Below are 17,816 nucleotides of genomic sequence, written 5' to 3'. Positions count from 1 at the left end.
ATAATTGTTTAATTAAAATGTGCAGTGTTTGTAAAATTTAAATTGTGCAAAGTGTCTGTGGTGTCATTAAGTGTTCAGTGCTAGTGTAAAATGTTGCGAATTACTGATGCTGATAACTTCCAAGTTCCTGAGCAAAATCATCTGGCATCGTTTGGTGGGAAATAGCAGTTAAGTGACGTTTTTTAGCTGCAATGCACTTGGAGCAATTTAAATTAAATCTCCAAGTGTATTAGGACACCCTTCTGCATATTATTTCCCCACCAAGGTTTGTTCAAACACTCAAGTGTTTTTTTTTTATTTTTTAAATATTTTTTTATCATATTCTGCTACCATTGAAAATAATGAAATTTAAAAAAATGCGCGTACTGATTTTGGAATTTTTATTCGATTTAAATTTTATTTATTTATTCAAAAATTTTTAAATTGATAATTGTCAGTTACATTGCACTCAAGTACGCTGATCATCATCATTGAGGTTGATAAAGAAAACCTCTGCATCTTGACATTTATCTGTCAGAAATAGAAACAGAAACACACTATTTCGTAGAGTAGGCTGAGGCTGGAGTAGATTAAGAATTATTTAAATAAATATTATGTAAATAATTATTTAAAAATATGATTGAGCAGCCGTGTTATTCGCGCTCGTTGCGTGCTTACAAAGCAATAAGTTATTCCAAAAAAAATTCAGCAAAAGAATTCAATGATTTGGCCAAGAAAAGATCCAGCGAAGCTGCTCTTGCCGACAAGTAACCTTAATTTATTTTACTCGCTTACAATTTATATAATTTAAATAATTACCAGTACAACGTAATGACATTTCGTTTGTTGTAGAAAATCAGACTGGAAACAAATATGTCAACATTTACCTCAGCAGATCCAGTCTCTTTTGTCTAAAATTCATCATCTGGTTACTAAATCCTGCAGTATGTTTGAAGTTTTTTTTTGTTTACTTGGACCGAATGATAAATTTTATTTCTTTTTTCAGATGAATTGTGTTCAGAATCATCAGCAGTAGCAGATCAGTTGTCGACTAAAATACTGCAAATTTTGATACACGAGAGAATAATAATGATTGATAAAAATATAAAGCGAGTGCAGGAGCTACTGGGTGAAGCAGATGTTAAATTATCGCGCAGTATTATTGAAGCTGTTTCAATGATTCAAACAGCGTTGAGTCAAGATGACATTGACTTTATCGATAATTTAAAAAATGAACCGTCTAATGATGTTATGTCTAGGGAGTTTGATATTTTCAGCTCGGAATTCCAGTACAAACCCGCTTCTAAGTTCAATGATTTGAAACCATTGCACGATATGATGCAAACAAATTCAAATAATGACATTAAATTTGATTACAACGATTTTACGATGATCTACACAAAGTCCGAGGAACCGGCCAAGGAAGGGGAGTTTGATAGGAAAAAGTTTCTAGCTTCATTGCGTCAATGTCATGCTCAATATTCTAGTGAGATGTCATTCGAGGAGTTTGGCCAATTAATTGAAAATTATTTAAAAAATGACAATAATTTACAGGCTGAATTATTTGACGTACTTGGATGTGATCATATAGACTTTATTGAGTACATTATCAAATACCGTGATAAAATCCTGCCATTATTTGCGAGTCAGAAGGCTCCTAAATCAATCACTAGGACTCAAGAACGCCCGCAGTACGGATGTCAAGTGATAGTTCAGTCGGAAAAGGAGAAGCAGCTTCTGAAGCAAGTGCGCAAGGAAGAAAAAAAATTACTTAAGGCCTCGAATAGATTCGGCGAGTTTGCTGATGACTCGGATGACGAAATTGATACGATTGCATTGAGAACTAAAAGACAGCAAGCACTGCAAGCCATGCAAACACCAATTTTGTCAACAATTAAAAAGACTTTTGTTGCTTCTGCAGCTCCTAGAGAATCTTATCCTTATGTATTTGATAGTCAATTAAAGTCAAAGACCACCACGGGCTTTGTGTCGGGTCACAAGCTCATTCTCCCTGAAGATGTTGTACGAAAAGATACAAATTTGTGCGAGGAAGTTGCGATACCCGTTTCAAAAACAAGCCTAGAAGATTTAAATTTCAAATCAGTTAAAATATCATCGCTGGACGAAATCGGGCAGATGGCATTCGAGGGTATCAACACGTTGAATCGTATTCAGAGTATTGTATTTAATGCAGCTTATAATAGTAATGAAAATTTGTTGATCTGTGCACCAACTGGTGCAGGAAAAACAAATGTAGCTCTTCTGACTGTGATACATCAGTTAAAATTACATATTGACAATGGCGTGCTGAAGAGAAATGAATTTAAAATAATTTACATCGCGCCTATGAAAGCGCTCGCAGCTGAGATGACTGCTAATTTCAACAAAAGACTAGCGAGTCTTGGTGTCGCTGTAAAAGAACTTACTGGAGACATGCAACTGACCAAGCGTGAGATCCAGCAGACCCAGATGATTGTGACGACTCCAGAGAAGTGGGACGTCGTAACTCGCAAAGGTACTGGGGACATTGCTCTGACTAGTATCGTCAAGCTTCTGATTATCGATGAAGTTCATCTGCTGCACGGAGATCGAGGTCCAGTAGTCGAAGCTCTTGTAGCTCGAACTCTTCGTCAAGTCGAGTCGTCGCAGAGTATGATAAGGATCGTGGGTCTGTCAGCTACGTTGCCGAATTATGTGGACGTTGCTAGATTTTTGCGAGTGAACCCTTACAAGGGACTGTTTTACTTCGATCACCGTTTCCGGCCGGTGCCGCTGAGTCAAACGTTCATCGGGATCAAAGCCAGGCAGCCTATGCAGCAGATTCACGACATGGATCTTGTTTGCTACAATCAAGTTGTTGACATGGTGAAGAAAGGACACCAAGTGATGGTATTTGTCCACGCGCGTAACGCGACTATTCGCACAGCGACAAAACTAAAAGAGTTGGCGCAACAAAATGATACGATAAATGTTTTTAAACCTGACCCAAGTAACGCTAAGTTGACTCAGAGGTCATTTAATAACTCGCGAAATAAATATCTGGGTGAGCTCTTCGCTTATGGATTCTCTGTCCATCATGCGGGAATGCTGAGGTCTGATAGAAATCTCGTTGAAAAAGCTTTCGGACAGGGGGCAATCAAAGTGTTGGTTTGCACATCAACTCTCGCTTGGGGTGTCAATTTACCCGCGCACGCTGTTATTATTCGTGGAACAGAAATATATGACTCCAAGCACGGATCGTTTATTGACCTGGGAATCCTGGATGTACTTCAAATATTTGGGCGTGCTGGGCGTCCGCAATTCGACACTTCCGGTCACGCAGTTATAATAACAGCGCACAATAAATTGTCGCACTATCTCTCGCTGCTTACCAACCAGTTCCCGATTGAAAGCAGTTTCATCACTTATCTCGCGGATAATTTGAATGCGGAGATAGCACTAGGCACTATTTCAAACGTCGAGGAAGCTGTTGAATGGCTCAGCTACACTTATCTGTACGTGAGAATGAGGCTCAACCCCATGGCCTATGGGATGCTCTATCAGCAAGTAATTGAGGATCCTAATTTAGATAAGAAACGTAAAGAACTAATTGATACGGCTGCTAAATCGTTAGACAAAGCGCGTATGATAAGATATAATGTACGAACAGGTGACCTTAATTCCACGGATTTAGGCCGTACGTCTAGTCATTACTATCTCAAGTACGATACTGTGGAAATATTCAACGAATTGTCAAAACCAATAATGACTGAAGCTGATATTTTGGGTATGCTGACACGTGCGCAAGAATTTGAGCAGCTAAAAGTACGCGACGATGAGATGGACGAGCTGGACGACTTGACCAAAGACTACTGTGAGTTGGTAGCTCACGGCGGAACTGAAAATGTCCATGGTAAAGTTAATATTCTTGTCCAGACTTACCTGTCTCGTGGTAAATTGTCTTCCTTCTCGCTGATCTCTGACCAGGCTTACATCATTCAGAACGCGATTCGTATCAGCCGAGCGCTGTTTGAAGTTATGTTGAGACAGAACAATGCAATAATGGCCGGAAGATTATTGAATCTCGCTAAAATGTTGGAAGCTCAGCAGTGGGACCACGTGACACCTTTGAGACAGTTCTTTTGTCTGGGTCACGACATCATTGAGAAAATAGACCAGCGTAATTTGACAATTGATAAACTAAAAGAGATGCATGTTCGTGAAATTGGAGATATGCTACGTAACCAGAAGTCTGCGGACCTAGTAAAAAAATGTTGCAGTGAATTCCCTGCCTTGAGTATGTACGCGAGTATCCAACCGATCACCAGGACTGTGCTGAGGATACGATTGAGAATACAACCGGAGTTTCGATGGAATGATCACGTGCATGGTAAAAGTTCAGAAGCTTTCTGGATATGGATTGAAGATACGGACAATAATTTTATTTATCACCATGAGTACTTTCTCCTGACCAAGAAGATGGCTTACAGTGGAGACGAGCAAGAGATCGTGATGACTATTCCACTTCAAGAACCTCACCCGGCTCAGTATTTAATTAAAGCGACCAGTGATCGTTGGCTAGGATGTGAATACGTTTTATCACTGGGTCTTCACAATCTTGTCCTGCCAGAAACGTACCCACCGCACACAGATCTGTTAGAACTACAGCCACTTCCTGTAACTGTACTTAAAGATGAATCATTTCAAAGTCTCTACAAATTCACACATTTTAATCCGATCCAGACGCAAATATTCCACTGCCTTTATCATACCGACTGCAATGTCCTCCTGGGAGCGCCAACGGGATCTGGTAAAACGATAGCAGCTGAAATTGCAATGTTTAGAGTTTTTAAAAATTATCCTAAGCAAAAAGTCGTTTATATTGCGCCGCTGAAAGCTTTGGTGAGAGAGCGAATGCGTGACTGGAAGATAAGACTGGAGCAGAAGTTAGGAAAAAAAGTCTGCGAATTAACTGGAGACGTATCTCCAGATATTCGACAAATTGCTCAAGCTGACGTGATTGTCACGACGCCGGAAAAATGGGACGGAATAAGTCGTAGCTGGCAGACGAGAAATTACGTCAGGGAAGTTGTTTTGATAATAATTGACGAAATTCATCTGCTGGGAGAAGACAGAGGACCTGTGCTAGAAGTTATTGTCTCTCGAACTAATTTCATAGCCTCTCATACCAAGAGAACTTTGAGAATCATCGGGTTATCAACAGCACTCGCGAATGCCGTAGATCTCGCCAATTGGTTGGGGATAAAAAAAATGGGTCTCTATAATTTCCGTCCGTCAGTAAGACCAGTGCCTCTGGAAGTCCACATCAGCGGGTTTCCAGGGAAACATTACTGCCCTAGAATGGCTACGATGAATCGCCCGACATTCCAAGCTATCAGACAGCATGCGCCCACTAGCCCATCACTCGTCTTCGTCTCTTCGCGTCGGCAGACAAGATTGACTGCTCTGGATTTGATTGCTTATCTCGCAGCCGAAGATAATCCAAAGCAGTGGCTACACATGCCTGAACAAGAGATGGATAACATACTGACGAATATAAAAGACGTCAATTTAAAGCTCACACTGGCGTTTGGTATTGGGCTCCATCATGCCGGCCTCCAGGACAAAGATCGTGAGACAGTTGAAGAATTATTTGTCAATAACAAAATCCAAGTACTGATCACTACTGCGACTCTTGCTTGGGGTGTAAACTTTCCCGCCCACTTGGTAGTGATCAAAGGCACTGAGTACTACGACGGAAAAGTAAAACGTTATGTTGACATGCCGATTACAGATGTACTACAAATGATGGGACGAGCCGGTCGCCCGCAGTTTGATGACTCCGGTGTCGCTGTGGTTCTAGTCCACGATATAAAAAAAAACTTTTACAAAAAATTCTTATACGAGCCGTTCCCGGTTGAATCAAATCTACTGGAAGTACTTCCGGACCACATAAACGCCGAAATTGTCGCAGGAACCATTGGAACTAAACAGCAGTTCCTTGATTATCTTACTTGGACTTATTTCTTCCGACGGCTGATGAAAAATCCCCGTTACTACAATCTAGAGAGTCTCGATACCCTAGATATTAATTCTTATCTGTCAAATCTCGTTGATTGTACGCTGAAGGTGTTGATAGACTGCCAATGCGTAGCTTTTGATGAGGAACTCCAGTCTCTGTACGCTTTAGCTCACGGTAAAATAGCTTCATTTTATTACCTCTCGCATCAGACAGTAGGAATGTTCACTAAAGTGCTGAAAGATAATCTCACGCTTGTTGAGTGTCTTAAAATTTTATGTGACGCTCACGAGTACAGCGAATTGCCCGTCAGACACAACGAAGATTTATTGAATGAAGAATTGTCCAAGTCATGTCGTTATCCCGGTGAAAAATTAACATTCGACTCGCCTAATACCAAAGCATTCTTACTTTTCCAAGCTCATTTTTCACGACTACCTCTGCCGTCGACGGACTACACGACCGACTTGAAATCAATTTTAGACCAAGCGATAAGAATTCTCCAAGCGATGATCGACATTGTGGCGGAGAACGGCTGGCTCTCGAGTACTCTGCGTATGATTCAGTTGATGCAGATGATCATCAGAGCCCGTTGGATTGACGAATCAGCTCTCACTACTCTGCCGCATGTTCACAAAGAAGACTTGTCACTCTTTGACAAATCACCCAAGTCCTTACCCGGGTTCTGCGCTTTTGCTGGCAACTATTCGCGACTCGCTAAAGTTTTTGACAGAAAATTCAGTGAGAGCCAAATACGCGACATCCATCAAGTTGCCAAAACACTTCCGGTCATTGATATTCAATTTAAAATACAATTGACTGATGAGACCGACGGAATCAAAGTCATTGATAAGCCCATGAAACCTGATGACTGCATATATATTTATGCTGGTCATGTCTACACTCTTCTTATCGAGATGAAGAGGAAAAATAGCCCAGGTAATATCAAATCATTTACGACGACGTTCCATAAAAGTAAAGATGAAGGCTGGTTCGCGGTACTGGGTGACGAGAGAAGTGAACTCTGGGCTTTGAAAAGGATACCGTCGATTCAAACATATGGAAAGACACATCAGTTACAATTCACAGCACCAGAATTACCAGGTAATTTTTTTTTCATATTTACACTAATTAATAAATAAATAAATAGAATAATTAATATCAGTTTTTATTCCAGGCAAAACAAGATTATTCTTTTACCTAATGTCTGATTGTTATTTGGGCCTGGATCAGCAATACGAGATAAACATTAACATTAACTGAATTTAGAAACAGTATATCGTACGTTAACATGGTAAATAATTATAAATTTAAAAAAGTTATTTAATTTTGTAATTTTGTTATACACGTATTTTAAAATAAATGCGAATATAACTCACTAAATAAATTATTTCTCTAAGAAATAGACAATATACAACGTAATCCACTTAATTATTTAATATTTAAATATTAAGACTCCAGATGTTAAAGACTAAAGAGTGGATTTATGTTGAGAGCGTCAAGGAAACGGGTGAGATGCAACTCGTAGCCGTTGTTTGAATATTTATCAACAACTTGCGCGGGAAATGACCTCATGGTGCAGAACGCTTTGTAGTATTGCTCTAGTTTATTGAAGCTAGGGTGTACGTAGCCCTGAGACGTGTGGACCCACTCGTGAGACCGCAGAGTCTTGTGGAATTTTAATATTATTTGAAAAATGTTGCAGAGACACTGCCGCAGCTTTTCTCCCCGCCTTGTCATCATGCACCTGAAAAAATTCAAATTCAAATCAATAGTCGTTTAAAAAAATTCTAATAATTATAATAAATAAAATAACCACCTTGATAAAATTTTTTTTATATAACGAACGTGAATATTGTAAATTTGGTCAAGAGTCATTGCATTCTCGAGTTCTTTCTCAAATTCAGCGCAACTTGAGTGCAAGACACTGCAGGTTAAATAATTATGGAGTGCTGTCATAAATTGCATCATTGCGTGCCGGAATAACTGCAACTGTGGATTAAAAAAAATTATTTTTAACTCCCGCTATGAAAATTTAAAATTAAAAAAAAAAGGGAGTTATTGATTTCGGTCCGATTTGTGAAGTGACTCCTCTTTACATCTCAGTCAAAAAGTATCAGGTAAAATATCTGTTGCTAATCATATAAATATTATCGTAATATTGAAATGTCAGTTATTACTTATTACTAAAGACTTTAATAAGTCAGACTTTAAAAGTTTGAAACTTCAAAGTTTTTAGTATTGAGCTGTGGTTTTAAATTTAAAAAAACGGCTGGTAATTTGTGGACAAATTTTTAAATTAATTTAAAGTATGATAAATAATTAAATTAAATACCCGGTGGTACTGAAATGATAAAGTAGCTTTGCGTTGAGTTTTTAGTATGCAAAAGTCGTCTTGAAGTACCCAGAGTACACGACCGACCATAATTAGAAATCTAAAGACTTTGCTGTACTGCTGCATCACCGCTTCGTCTAAAATAATATTCAGCGGCCACGAAACTTTGTAATGAAGGCAAAGACAATTCAAAGCTTCTGGGTCCAGTACCTAGAATAATAAGCGCGCTTTACAATCAATATTAAATAGCATTTATAAATTAAAAAAAAAATTTAAATACCTTCATACTAGACGGCTGGGACATGACAGTTAAGCTCAAGAGCTCGGAATTTTTGTAAGAATTATTTAAAGAAAAGTGCAGAGCGTTCTTCAACAAGCTGGTCAAAGTCGCCGAATTGAATAGCTTGTCCGGAGTCGCGACTTGGTGGAATTTTGTGTAAAGTGGGCCCGTAAGATTTTTAGCGAACTCTCCGTTTAGAAGGAAGAAGAAACTTCTTAAACTGTGCAAGTGCGACAATATTTTATGATCATGTAGTAAGCATTTAACAATCGCCGAATTCGCCAGACGACTTTGGACTCTCAGAGGAATAAAAACTGACTTCTCTAGATAAACTTGCAGCGACGTATTGTCGATCATCTCGACATCAGCTTGAGAAAGTGAGGACTTAAGTACCGGCGGCGTACTCAAAAATCCTAGTGCGCTGAAAAATTGGCTACTTGACCGCGAAAAAATGTTGTCTATTGAGTATTCCCGTTTGTCGGCTCGTGTCAAACACTCGCCGGGACTAGTGGGTGTTTCATAGTCATTTTTAGACTCGGCAATTGACCCAGCCTCTGTGCAATTGTACAAAATCGAGTTACTCATTGCCGAAGGAACGTAACTGTCTGTCGTACATGACATCGGAGTCGCATCATTTATTTCGTTCGCGTTATTGGAATAGTGAGGAGGAGCATCCACGACATTACTCTCCACCTGATTTGAATTTTTACAAGTCTCCGAATTTTTATCCCCCACCTGATCATTTTTATTATCATCGTTGTCAGTATCAACCATTTTATTTTCATTACCTTCCTTATCAATAAAAGTTATATTTACATTATCATTCTTTAATGTAGTTTGTGGATTGTTGATAATATCATTACTTATAGTATTTGTATTGAAAGAAAATTTTGTGCGTTTAAATGAACGATTCTCCGCAATTTCATCAAGAATTGATTCTATCTTGGCGTCTCCTTTGACGTCCAGTACCGTCGGTCGACTTGCTCGGGTTATTTCTTCTGGTTTAGTCTCTTTCTCTTGTTCGGAATTTTTCTCATTGCAATTTTCGTCACTAATACTAACAGGAACATTATCAGAACTCGGCAATTGATTGTCTAAAGAATTTGAATCAACGGAAACTGGGACATTACTTTCTTCTGTCGCTAATTTAATCAAGACACTGAGAGACTTATCAGTAACTTCATCTATCGGAGTGATTTCTTCTTGACGCGCTAAAATAATAGCACTCACACGTTCGTCGAATAATTCCATCCTCCGGCTTCTCCAACCCGCTCTCAATCGCTGCTTCTCAGCTTCCTCGGCCAAGTCTTTGTAATACTCAATTGTAATTTTAATGTCAGCAAGCCGCTGACTTTCAATTTTTTCATCCTCAGCAATTTGTATTTCCCTCAGCAATTTATCTTCAAGCAGATCAGCTTCTCTGGCTTTTTCTCTTCGCGAAACCGCGTCTTCCACCTGTTTCTTTTGATCAGCAAACAACTCGCGTTTATTCTTAATAATAAGCAGTTTAGCTTCTTCCTGACTCTTCTTTATTCTCGACAACGTTTCCTGCTGAGCGGCTATAACGTGCTCAGCTTTGTCTTTATCAATCGTCTTCAACTCTTTCAAAGCTGAACTCAATGTTACATTGGGTCCCAATATTTCGATACCTTTAGCCATATATCGCTGACATATTTCTTCTTGCTCCGACAACATATTGACACTCAAACACACTTTTACTTTAGGCCTTGCAGTCAAGAAAAAATTACAAAGCGGATTTTTAGGGTCACAAATTTTCAATAATCTCACGGCTTTGCCGCACTGTAGAATTGAGTCCGTAAGATTATTTAAAAATCCCGGTACCAATTCTTTGCTTATACCAAAACATTTTGTCCAAAATTTATGGCCGCGATTACGTATATATTTATCTCTGACAAATATCATAAACTCTCCATACTTTTCATCAAATATACCCTCGAATATCCACTTTTCCATCAACTCAAAGTAAATTTCACAACAAGATTTTAATACTGAATAAAATACCAGAGCGACATCAGGTTTTGTTATTTTAGTAACCTGGTCATAAATGTGGGTAAGAATACCAGTACCTTCAGCTAATGTCGTCTGTATAACATTTTCGCAGCGACACAGTCGTGCGAGTTCGCTAATTAAACAGCCAACGTAACGTAAACGATTTAACAAATCTAATAACTTAATTGAATCATCATTAAATATTTGTAAAACAGATGCTTGGTAATGAATCAACACATCATTAACGCTATTACACATCGCCTGGAAAATTAGACCGTCTTGCCTGTACCTTCCGGTATCAATATTAGGCCTTACAAGCAGCACCAGGAGTTTGAAACACGTCGCCCAGTGAGTTATTTCCGACGATATGCTCTCCAGCGCTTCCTTACCCAGTCCAGTGACCACAGTGTTGATGTTAAAAAAAAATCCTATTTTACTGTCCCATACATAGCAGCTGGAGTCGAATCCCAGCAAAACTAATTTGATGTTCTCTATAAATTCTTTCATACTAATGACATTTGGTCTACTGGAAGAGCTTTTTTCGCTGCCGTTGATCGAAATATTACGCAGGTTCTGAAGATGTTGGATCGCAGCGTCTGACTCCAGGGCGTACGCACGTTGCCGACCAGGTTTCAACTGTCCCAGAGTTTCCCATGAGTAGCAGTCAGTGTCTTCAGATTCTTCGTAGGTATCAGGCAGTAACTCAATGGATTCTATTGACGGTGATGATTTAAATGACACCACACTCTCGCATTCGTCTTCGTATTCACGGTTCCACAGAGATTCTACTGCTGTGCTTTCATAATTTAAATATTTTTCTTCTGTAGGTCCCCGTGGTTTCTGAATAATATTTTATTTAATTAATACATTTATGGGATTTAAGTTTTTTAATATACTTACTATGCTGTCGAGAGAATACAGAGATAATTTAGAAGTCTCTGTAATTAAAATTTTATGATTAATATCAGAGCTTAGATACAAAGTCAGGATTTAAATTAATTTTGGTTACCATTTTTAGCGATTTCTATTTGAAGTTGAGATGAAAAACTTACTGGAGCCTTGATATTGACTTGAGTGAACTCATGACTATTAATATCAATCAACTGGTTTAATTTATGAGGTAATATAAATGCTGACAATGGATAAATTTGGTAATGAGGTACTTCATTATTTTTCTGACTAATTTCTGACGTAGGATTTCGATCACCAAAATGGAATATTTCCTATTAAAAAAATAAATAATTAATAAAGTAAAAATAATTCAAATAAATAATAAATAAATTACCAGATCATCGTCATCACAGGACTGATAGTTTTGTAAATAATGCAAGAAAAAAAGAATTGATTTAACTGATTCGCTGTCATCATCACTGAGTAATTCATCTAACACGCTCTCCAATTTATCAGCTTTGGAAGACTGTCCTAGAGTTGATTTTAACACAAACGAATACTTGAACAATTCAAGAACTGGATCTTCTTCACTTTCATTATCTGGAGAAAAAGACGTTTGTAATAAAAGAAAAAATATTTAGCAAAAAAACTTACCATTGATATCATAAGACTCTGGGTGTCTCTTAAGCAGAATTTCAAAAGCAATCGAACGTAATTTGGTAACAATTTGATTAGAATTACGCCCGCGAAGACATTTATCATCACATTTATTTATCATCGACTGACATAAATCGTTGACAAGACCAAAAAAATCATAACCTTCTTCTTTTGAATTCATCGCTGTCATTTATTACTAACTATTTATATATTTATTTATATATTTATATAATATATCTAACTAATTACAAATTTAATAAATAACTTGACAGGTCTAAATATCAATAAACAATTATTTGTAAACAAATATACCCATACCTACACACACATACTGCTCTAATTATTTTACTGCACATTCTTACAGAGTTCAAAAAAATTTATCGACCAATCAAAGATTCTCATTTTACTTCCGTTTGCTGCCACCAGAGCTCCAACACCTCCGAGACACGATTTAAAAATAATAATTAACATCAATAAACTAATTAAACTAATTACAAATGATTATTTTATACTTTACACTATTTATAATATTTAAAAAATTTAAATTTCCCGCCAAATGCGCTCATAGCTAAAAACCCGGGAAAATAATTTTTTTTGAATTCCCGCGATGAAAATTCGCCTGCAACAAAACATAATTATTAAATGTATAGTATATATGTATATATAAATACATATATAAAACAAGTATCAAGGGAGAATATGAAGAATCAGCTTGTGTGTCAAGATGTCTACATGTGAGTACATGTGCTAGTATTTAATACTCAGACAAATGTCAACTACCTCAAGCACATCAACAACAGCCACAACCACGAGCTACTTGAAAATGGCAAGGGATCGAGTTAGACATTCCATCGTCATCGTCGGCCACCACATGACAACACACTACGATTCAACCCTTGTATGTTTACGCTTACATTATTAGTGATTGTGATTCGTATTAAATCTGATCCCTGTCCCTGTCTTCGTCACCGTCTGGTTCAGTAAACTTTAGCCAACGTTCCCGCTGAATAAAACAGAAAATATAACTGGTAAGTGCATCAATACATTTATTTAATAAGTACATATGTTTGTAAAAGAGTAAAAAATTAAGTGTCACATATTATTGTGGTATTATAAAATAAAAACCATATAATTGCAGTCATGCTTTAGTTGATATGCTAAATTGTTGTCCAAGATAACGAAAACCGGTTGTTAATTTTATCGTGAGCTAAATAGATATATAATAACTTGTTTTCAATTTTAGATTTGTTTGGAGTTTATATTTGTTTAATTAATTAAAGTAAAACTAATTTTTTATTGATAAAGTTAAAAGTTAAGTGTAAAGACCTAGTGCTGGTAAGATACGTGACCTTACTAATGTGAAATTTATTTTACAATAGCACTGGTAGTTATGCAATAAATGTTGAGCTGTAAAAACAATCGAAGGTTTTTTATAATAAATTTTATTTTATTACTCAAGTGATCTAAACAACATAATAATATAAATATAAATATTGAGTGTAAGTAAAAAATGATTTATTAAAAGTCTGTCCTACTTGTGGTGGAAATAAAAAAATTGGAGAAGTATTCAAGTAGCGGATAAGAAATATAATAATTATGAAGGTGTAATTAAATGACAGATTGTTATTAATTTATATAGATGTGTCATATAATTAGCAAATGCAACGAGACAACTCTTATCCAGGTCAGGTTGGTGGGAATGTATCAGATTTTTGGGATCAATGACCCGACCGGGACCTCAAGAGCCGGATCTTGTTTCTCATAAAAGTTTACCGTCGTTTTATTTAATAATTATTACTAGTCATTAACTGATTTACTGCTAAATTATGCGCTGGCAAATAATTAATTAACATAAAATTATATAGATATTTATTTTTAATTTATATTGTAAATTTTCTTGCAGAGCCAGTGCCCAGGCTCAAGTCGCGGCAGTGGTCAGCGAAGAAGATAAAAAAACCCGAGTTTGAAGGCTGCTGGTGACTTTTTATCGTCATCTTTTCGTGGCTGAGTTACCCTGGATTGTATGATCGTGTCTTGTAGAATATAAAATGACGATGTACATTTTACAAAGCTTTCAGTGCGTTCTATGGCGCGAGCGCAATAGATTTAAATAGCCTTTGATAGTTTGGTCTGGTGAAATTGCCAGTTGAAGATCACATTGACCATTGTCTCGATTGTCCACTTTGGTTCATCATTTGAATTTACGAATCAACCAGTCAGAAGAATAAGACTTGTAATAATAATAATAACTATAGCAATAATAAAGAAACAGCGCAGTCATCAACGAGATTGAATTCAATCAAGTTGATTTCACTAACATTGAATTACCATGATGCCTGCTGCTCACAAACTCGAAGAGCAACCCAAGATGAACCGCGAAAAATTTAAAAAACTTTTATTAAAACGTGTACCAATATTGTCCTGGTTACCCAAGTATGACTCTGAGAAAGCCATCAGCGACGCTATTGCGGGAATAACTGTTGGGCTTACGGTCATGCCTCAAGGACTAGCGTATGCTACACTAGCAGGACTTGAACCTCAGGTAAAATGTCTACTAATAAACTAAACCAAAGATATGTTTTTAATTTTATAATAAATTATTTTTTTTATTTGTAGTATGGATTATATTCAGCGTTCATGGGAGCAATAGTTTATGTGATCTTTGGATCCTGCAAAGACATCACCATAGGCCCGACGGCTCTGATGGCTATCATGACTCACGAGTATGTCCAAGGAAAGAGCGCAGACTTTGCGGTACTTCTGGCATTTTTAGCTGGGTGTCTGCAACTCGTGATGGCGTGTCTTCATCTCGGTAGGTATGAACTTGGTAACTACTGATGGTCTCTCATATTTATTTATTTATTTATTTATTTATTTACTGTTACTCTAGATGTGCTGATTGATTTTATATCGATACCGGTGACGGTTGGGTTCACATCCGCTACCTCAGTAATTATTGTCGCGTCTCAGCTGAAAGGAATTCTTGGATTAAAAATAACATCTTCGGGATTTATTGATACTCTTAGCAAAGTAATTCAAAATATTGGTGATACCAATCCGTGGGATGCTGGGATGAGTTTCATTTGTATATTTTTTCTTTTGCTACTGAGGGTGTGTTAAATATAAAAATATGTACAATTAATAATATCAATGTTATTTATTTAATAAATGATGTATTTTTTTTAGAAAATGAAAGACATTAAATGGTGCTCGAGGGTAGAAAAACCAACGAGAGAAAGGAAAATTCTCGCTAAAATAATCTGGCTAGTATCTACGGCGAGGAATGCTATTGTAGTTGTTATTTGTTCAACAATAGCTTATAAAATGAGTTCTTTAGAATCTGGATCGCCGTTTGTACTCACTGGGCCCGTTAAATCAGGCCTGCCGTCCTTCAGTTTGCCGCCGTTTTCCACACGGATGAATGACCAAAATTTAAATTTTATCGACATGTGCACCGAACTGGGTCCAGCTATTTTTCTCGTACCAATAATCGGTGTCCTTGGCAACGTCGCCATCGCCAAAGCCTTTGCCAACGGGGCCAGTGTCGATGCAACGCAAGAACTCCTGACTCTCGGGTTGTGCAACGTTCTGGGCTCATGTGCTAGCGCAATGCCGGTAACTGGTTCCTTCAGCAGGTCCGCTGTCAATCATGCCAGCGGCGTCAAGACTCCAATGTCTGGACTCTATACCGGTCTTTTGATTATTTTAGCTCTCAGCCTTCTTACTCCGTACTTTTATTTTATTCCCAAAGGTTTGTTTCGTCAGAATAATTTTTTTTACTTGGCTTTGTTTTTAACTACTCATTATATTGAATTTTATCACAGCATCATTGGCTGCTGTAATTATTTCTGCGGTGATATACATGATAGAATATGAAGTTGTAAAGCTGATGTGGAAGTCAAGTAAAAAAGACTTGATTCCGATGTTCGCAACTTTCTTCCTGTGCCTTGTAATCGGAGTTGAATATGGAATTTTAGTTGGAGTAGGAATAAATCTTATGTTTTTACTGTATCCATCAGCTCGTCCAACAATTCATGTAGAAAAATGTGTCGTAAGTTTGACTAAAATCATTATTTTCAGTCAACAATAATTAAAATATTAAAATAAATTAAATAGACGGAGTCAGGAACGGATTATCTGTTGGTGATTCCCGGAAACAGTCTGTATTTCCCTGCAGTGGACTTTATCAAGCAGTTTGTTGATCATGCAGGAATACGTGAAGGTTCGAGTCAACTTCCAGTTGTCGTCGATTGCAGATACGTGTTAGGAGCAGACTTTACTGCTGCCAAAGGAATTGCCGCGTTAATTGGGGAATTTAATACCCGTAAACAGGGTCTTTATTTCTTCAATCCCCGTTCGGATGTCGTTGCTGTCCTTCGCGGAGCTTGCGGTGAAGATTTCCAGCATGTCTCAACTCAAGAAGAATTATCATACTTGCTATATCGTAGCCAAGGTAAATTAAATGAATACCCGACTTAATTATCCTTTTTTTCTTAAGGGCCATTCAATACATGTAAAATTTTTCCTGTCTACACCTCCCCCCTTCGTCACGCTGTCAAATTTTCCGCGACATAGTAAAAAAATTTTTATTTGCAATAATAAAACTTTAATTTTAAAAACCGAGAGAAAAATTTGCTAAATTATTTGATGTGCTGCGAAGGATACGTTTCCTTAGACCTTCTGACCCCCCTTGTCTCAGTAAGCGACTCCCCCACCATAAGTGCAAACGTATTTTATGAACGGCCCTTATTCTTACTAACTTAGTAGCTTATTAATTTTAATTGCCGCTAATTTTATCTCCAGACAAAACGCCACGAGCTTTATCCGGCACGATAAGACGAGAGCTCTCATGTGAAGCTTCCTCGAATTCAAGTGTCGAATTGATTCACCGAGCGACCCACACGAATTACCACGAGCTCAATGAGGTGAGGGCGGCTTTGTTACCGACTTTGGCCACCGCCAGCTGAAATCCCCTTCAGTACTTTATTTTGAATACTAAAACTTTTATACGGCCATTACCAAGTCTTGCTCTCACTGAGGATCATCATTACCTTTATATTACACAGAGTAATGGAACATCATCAACATCAATGACGACATAAATTCATACCTGATCAGTATTTAATTAATAGGTCAACTATATACTGTAAAAACAATTACTGTCAATGCATTCTGATTGCAAATCAACACTTTATATACGTAAAATATTTAAATCATGATCTTATCATGAATATTTTATCAACTGATTATAATTGTTATTATTATTATTAAAAAAAAATAATAAAATTTGAATAATCGTTAATTAAATTAAAGCATCTTCAAGAATCCCGATTATCCCGAGAGATAGCGCATGAGAGATTTCGTTAGAGCGTTTATTGATTCGGAGCTAAAAGCATGCGAGATATAATATATAACATATATATAATAACAGGGTGGAAATGAACGCAGACGGTTCCACCTACGCAGCCACACGTGGACGACCAGTTATCAAGTTAACGGTGAAGCAGCCGAGCCAAGTTACGATATTAATTTTTTGTTTTTTCACTATTACGTTTAATCGCAACTGATAAGAACCCAATAAAAAATGTTTACCAGCATCGGCGGCCAATGGGAACACGTCGATCCTCGGAATCGATTATTAATTTATTATTTTTTGAAATTATCCA

General features: G+C 37.3%; 3 protein-coding genes across 4 annotated transcripts; 2 read left to right on the top strand and 1 right to left on the bottom strand.

Annotated features, from left to right (window-relative positions):
* Window positions 1–532: 532 nt before the first annotated feature.
* LOC103576571 (activating signal cointegrator 1 complex subunit 3) lies at window positions 533–7,326 on the top strand. The gene is made up of 4 exons (XM_008556851.2): window positions 533–746; window positions 832–923; window positions 986–7,081; window positions 7,155–7,326. The coding sequence occupies exons 1-4, from the start codon at window positions 616–618 to the stop codon at window positions 7,238–7,240; spliced, it is 6,405 nt and encodes a 2,134-aa protein (XP_008555073.1). The 5' UTR covers window positions 533–615; the 3' UTR covers window positions 7,241–7,326.
* A 115-nt stretch (window positions 7,327–7,441) lies between these two features.
* LOC103576572 (gamma-tubulin complex component 6) lies at window positions 7,442–12,588 on the bottom strand. Of its 2 annotated transcripts, none has more exons than XM_008556853.3 (9): window positions 12,469–12,588; window positions 12,148–12,391; window positions 11,888–12,093; window positions 11,612–11,825; window positions 11,503–11,540; window positions 8,593–11,442; window positions 8,313–8,522; window positions 7,797–7,969; window positions 7,442–7,724 (listed from the first exon to the last, which is right to left on the bottom strand). In XM_008556853.3, the coding sequence occupies exons 2-9, from the start codon at window positions 12,338–12,340 to the stop codon at window positions 7,442–7,444; spliced, it is 4,167 nt and encodes a 1,388-aa protein (XP_008555075.1). In that variant the 5' UTR covers window positions 12,341–12,391; window positions 12,469–12,588. The 2 variants fall into 2 exon arrangements, with proteins under 2 accessions (XP_008555075.1, XP_008555077.1); XM_008556855.3 differs by having other exon boundaries at window positions 12,148–12,350.
* Window positions 12,589–12,733: 145 nt separating this feature from the next.
* Window positions 12,734–17,383, top strand: LOC103576569 (sodium-independent sulfate anion transporter). The gene is made up of 8 exons (XM_008556850.3): window positions 12,734–13,178; window positions 14,054–14,692; window positions 14,767–14,962; window positions 15,041–15,261; window positions 15,337–15,901; window positions 15,975–16,201; window positions 16,267–16,603; window positions 16,954–17,383. The coding sequence occupies exons 2-8, from the start codon at window positions 14,480–14,482 to the stop codon at window positions 17,115–17,117; spliced, it is 1,923 nt and encodes a 640-aa protein (XP_008555072.1). The 5' UTR covers window positions 12,734–13,178; window positions 14,054–14,479; the 3' UTR covers window positions 17,118–17,383.
* The last annotated feature ends 433 nt before the right edge of the window (window positions 17,384–17,816 follow it).

This window comes from Microplitis demolitor, chromosome 3, assembly GCF_026212275.2.
Source record: "Microplitis demolitor isolate Queensland-Clemson2020A chromosome 3, iyMicDemo2.1a, whole genome shotgun sequence".
NCBI classification, from domain to species: Eukaryota; Metazoa; Arthropoda; class Insecta; order Hymenoptera; family Braconidae; genus Microplitis; species Microplitis demolitor.
This window is presented reverse-complemented; position numbering and strand designations above follow the sequence as displayed.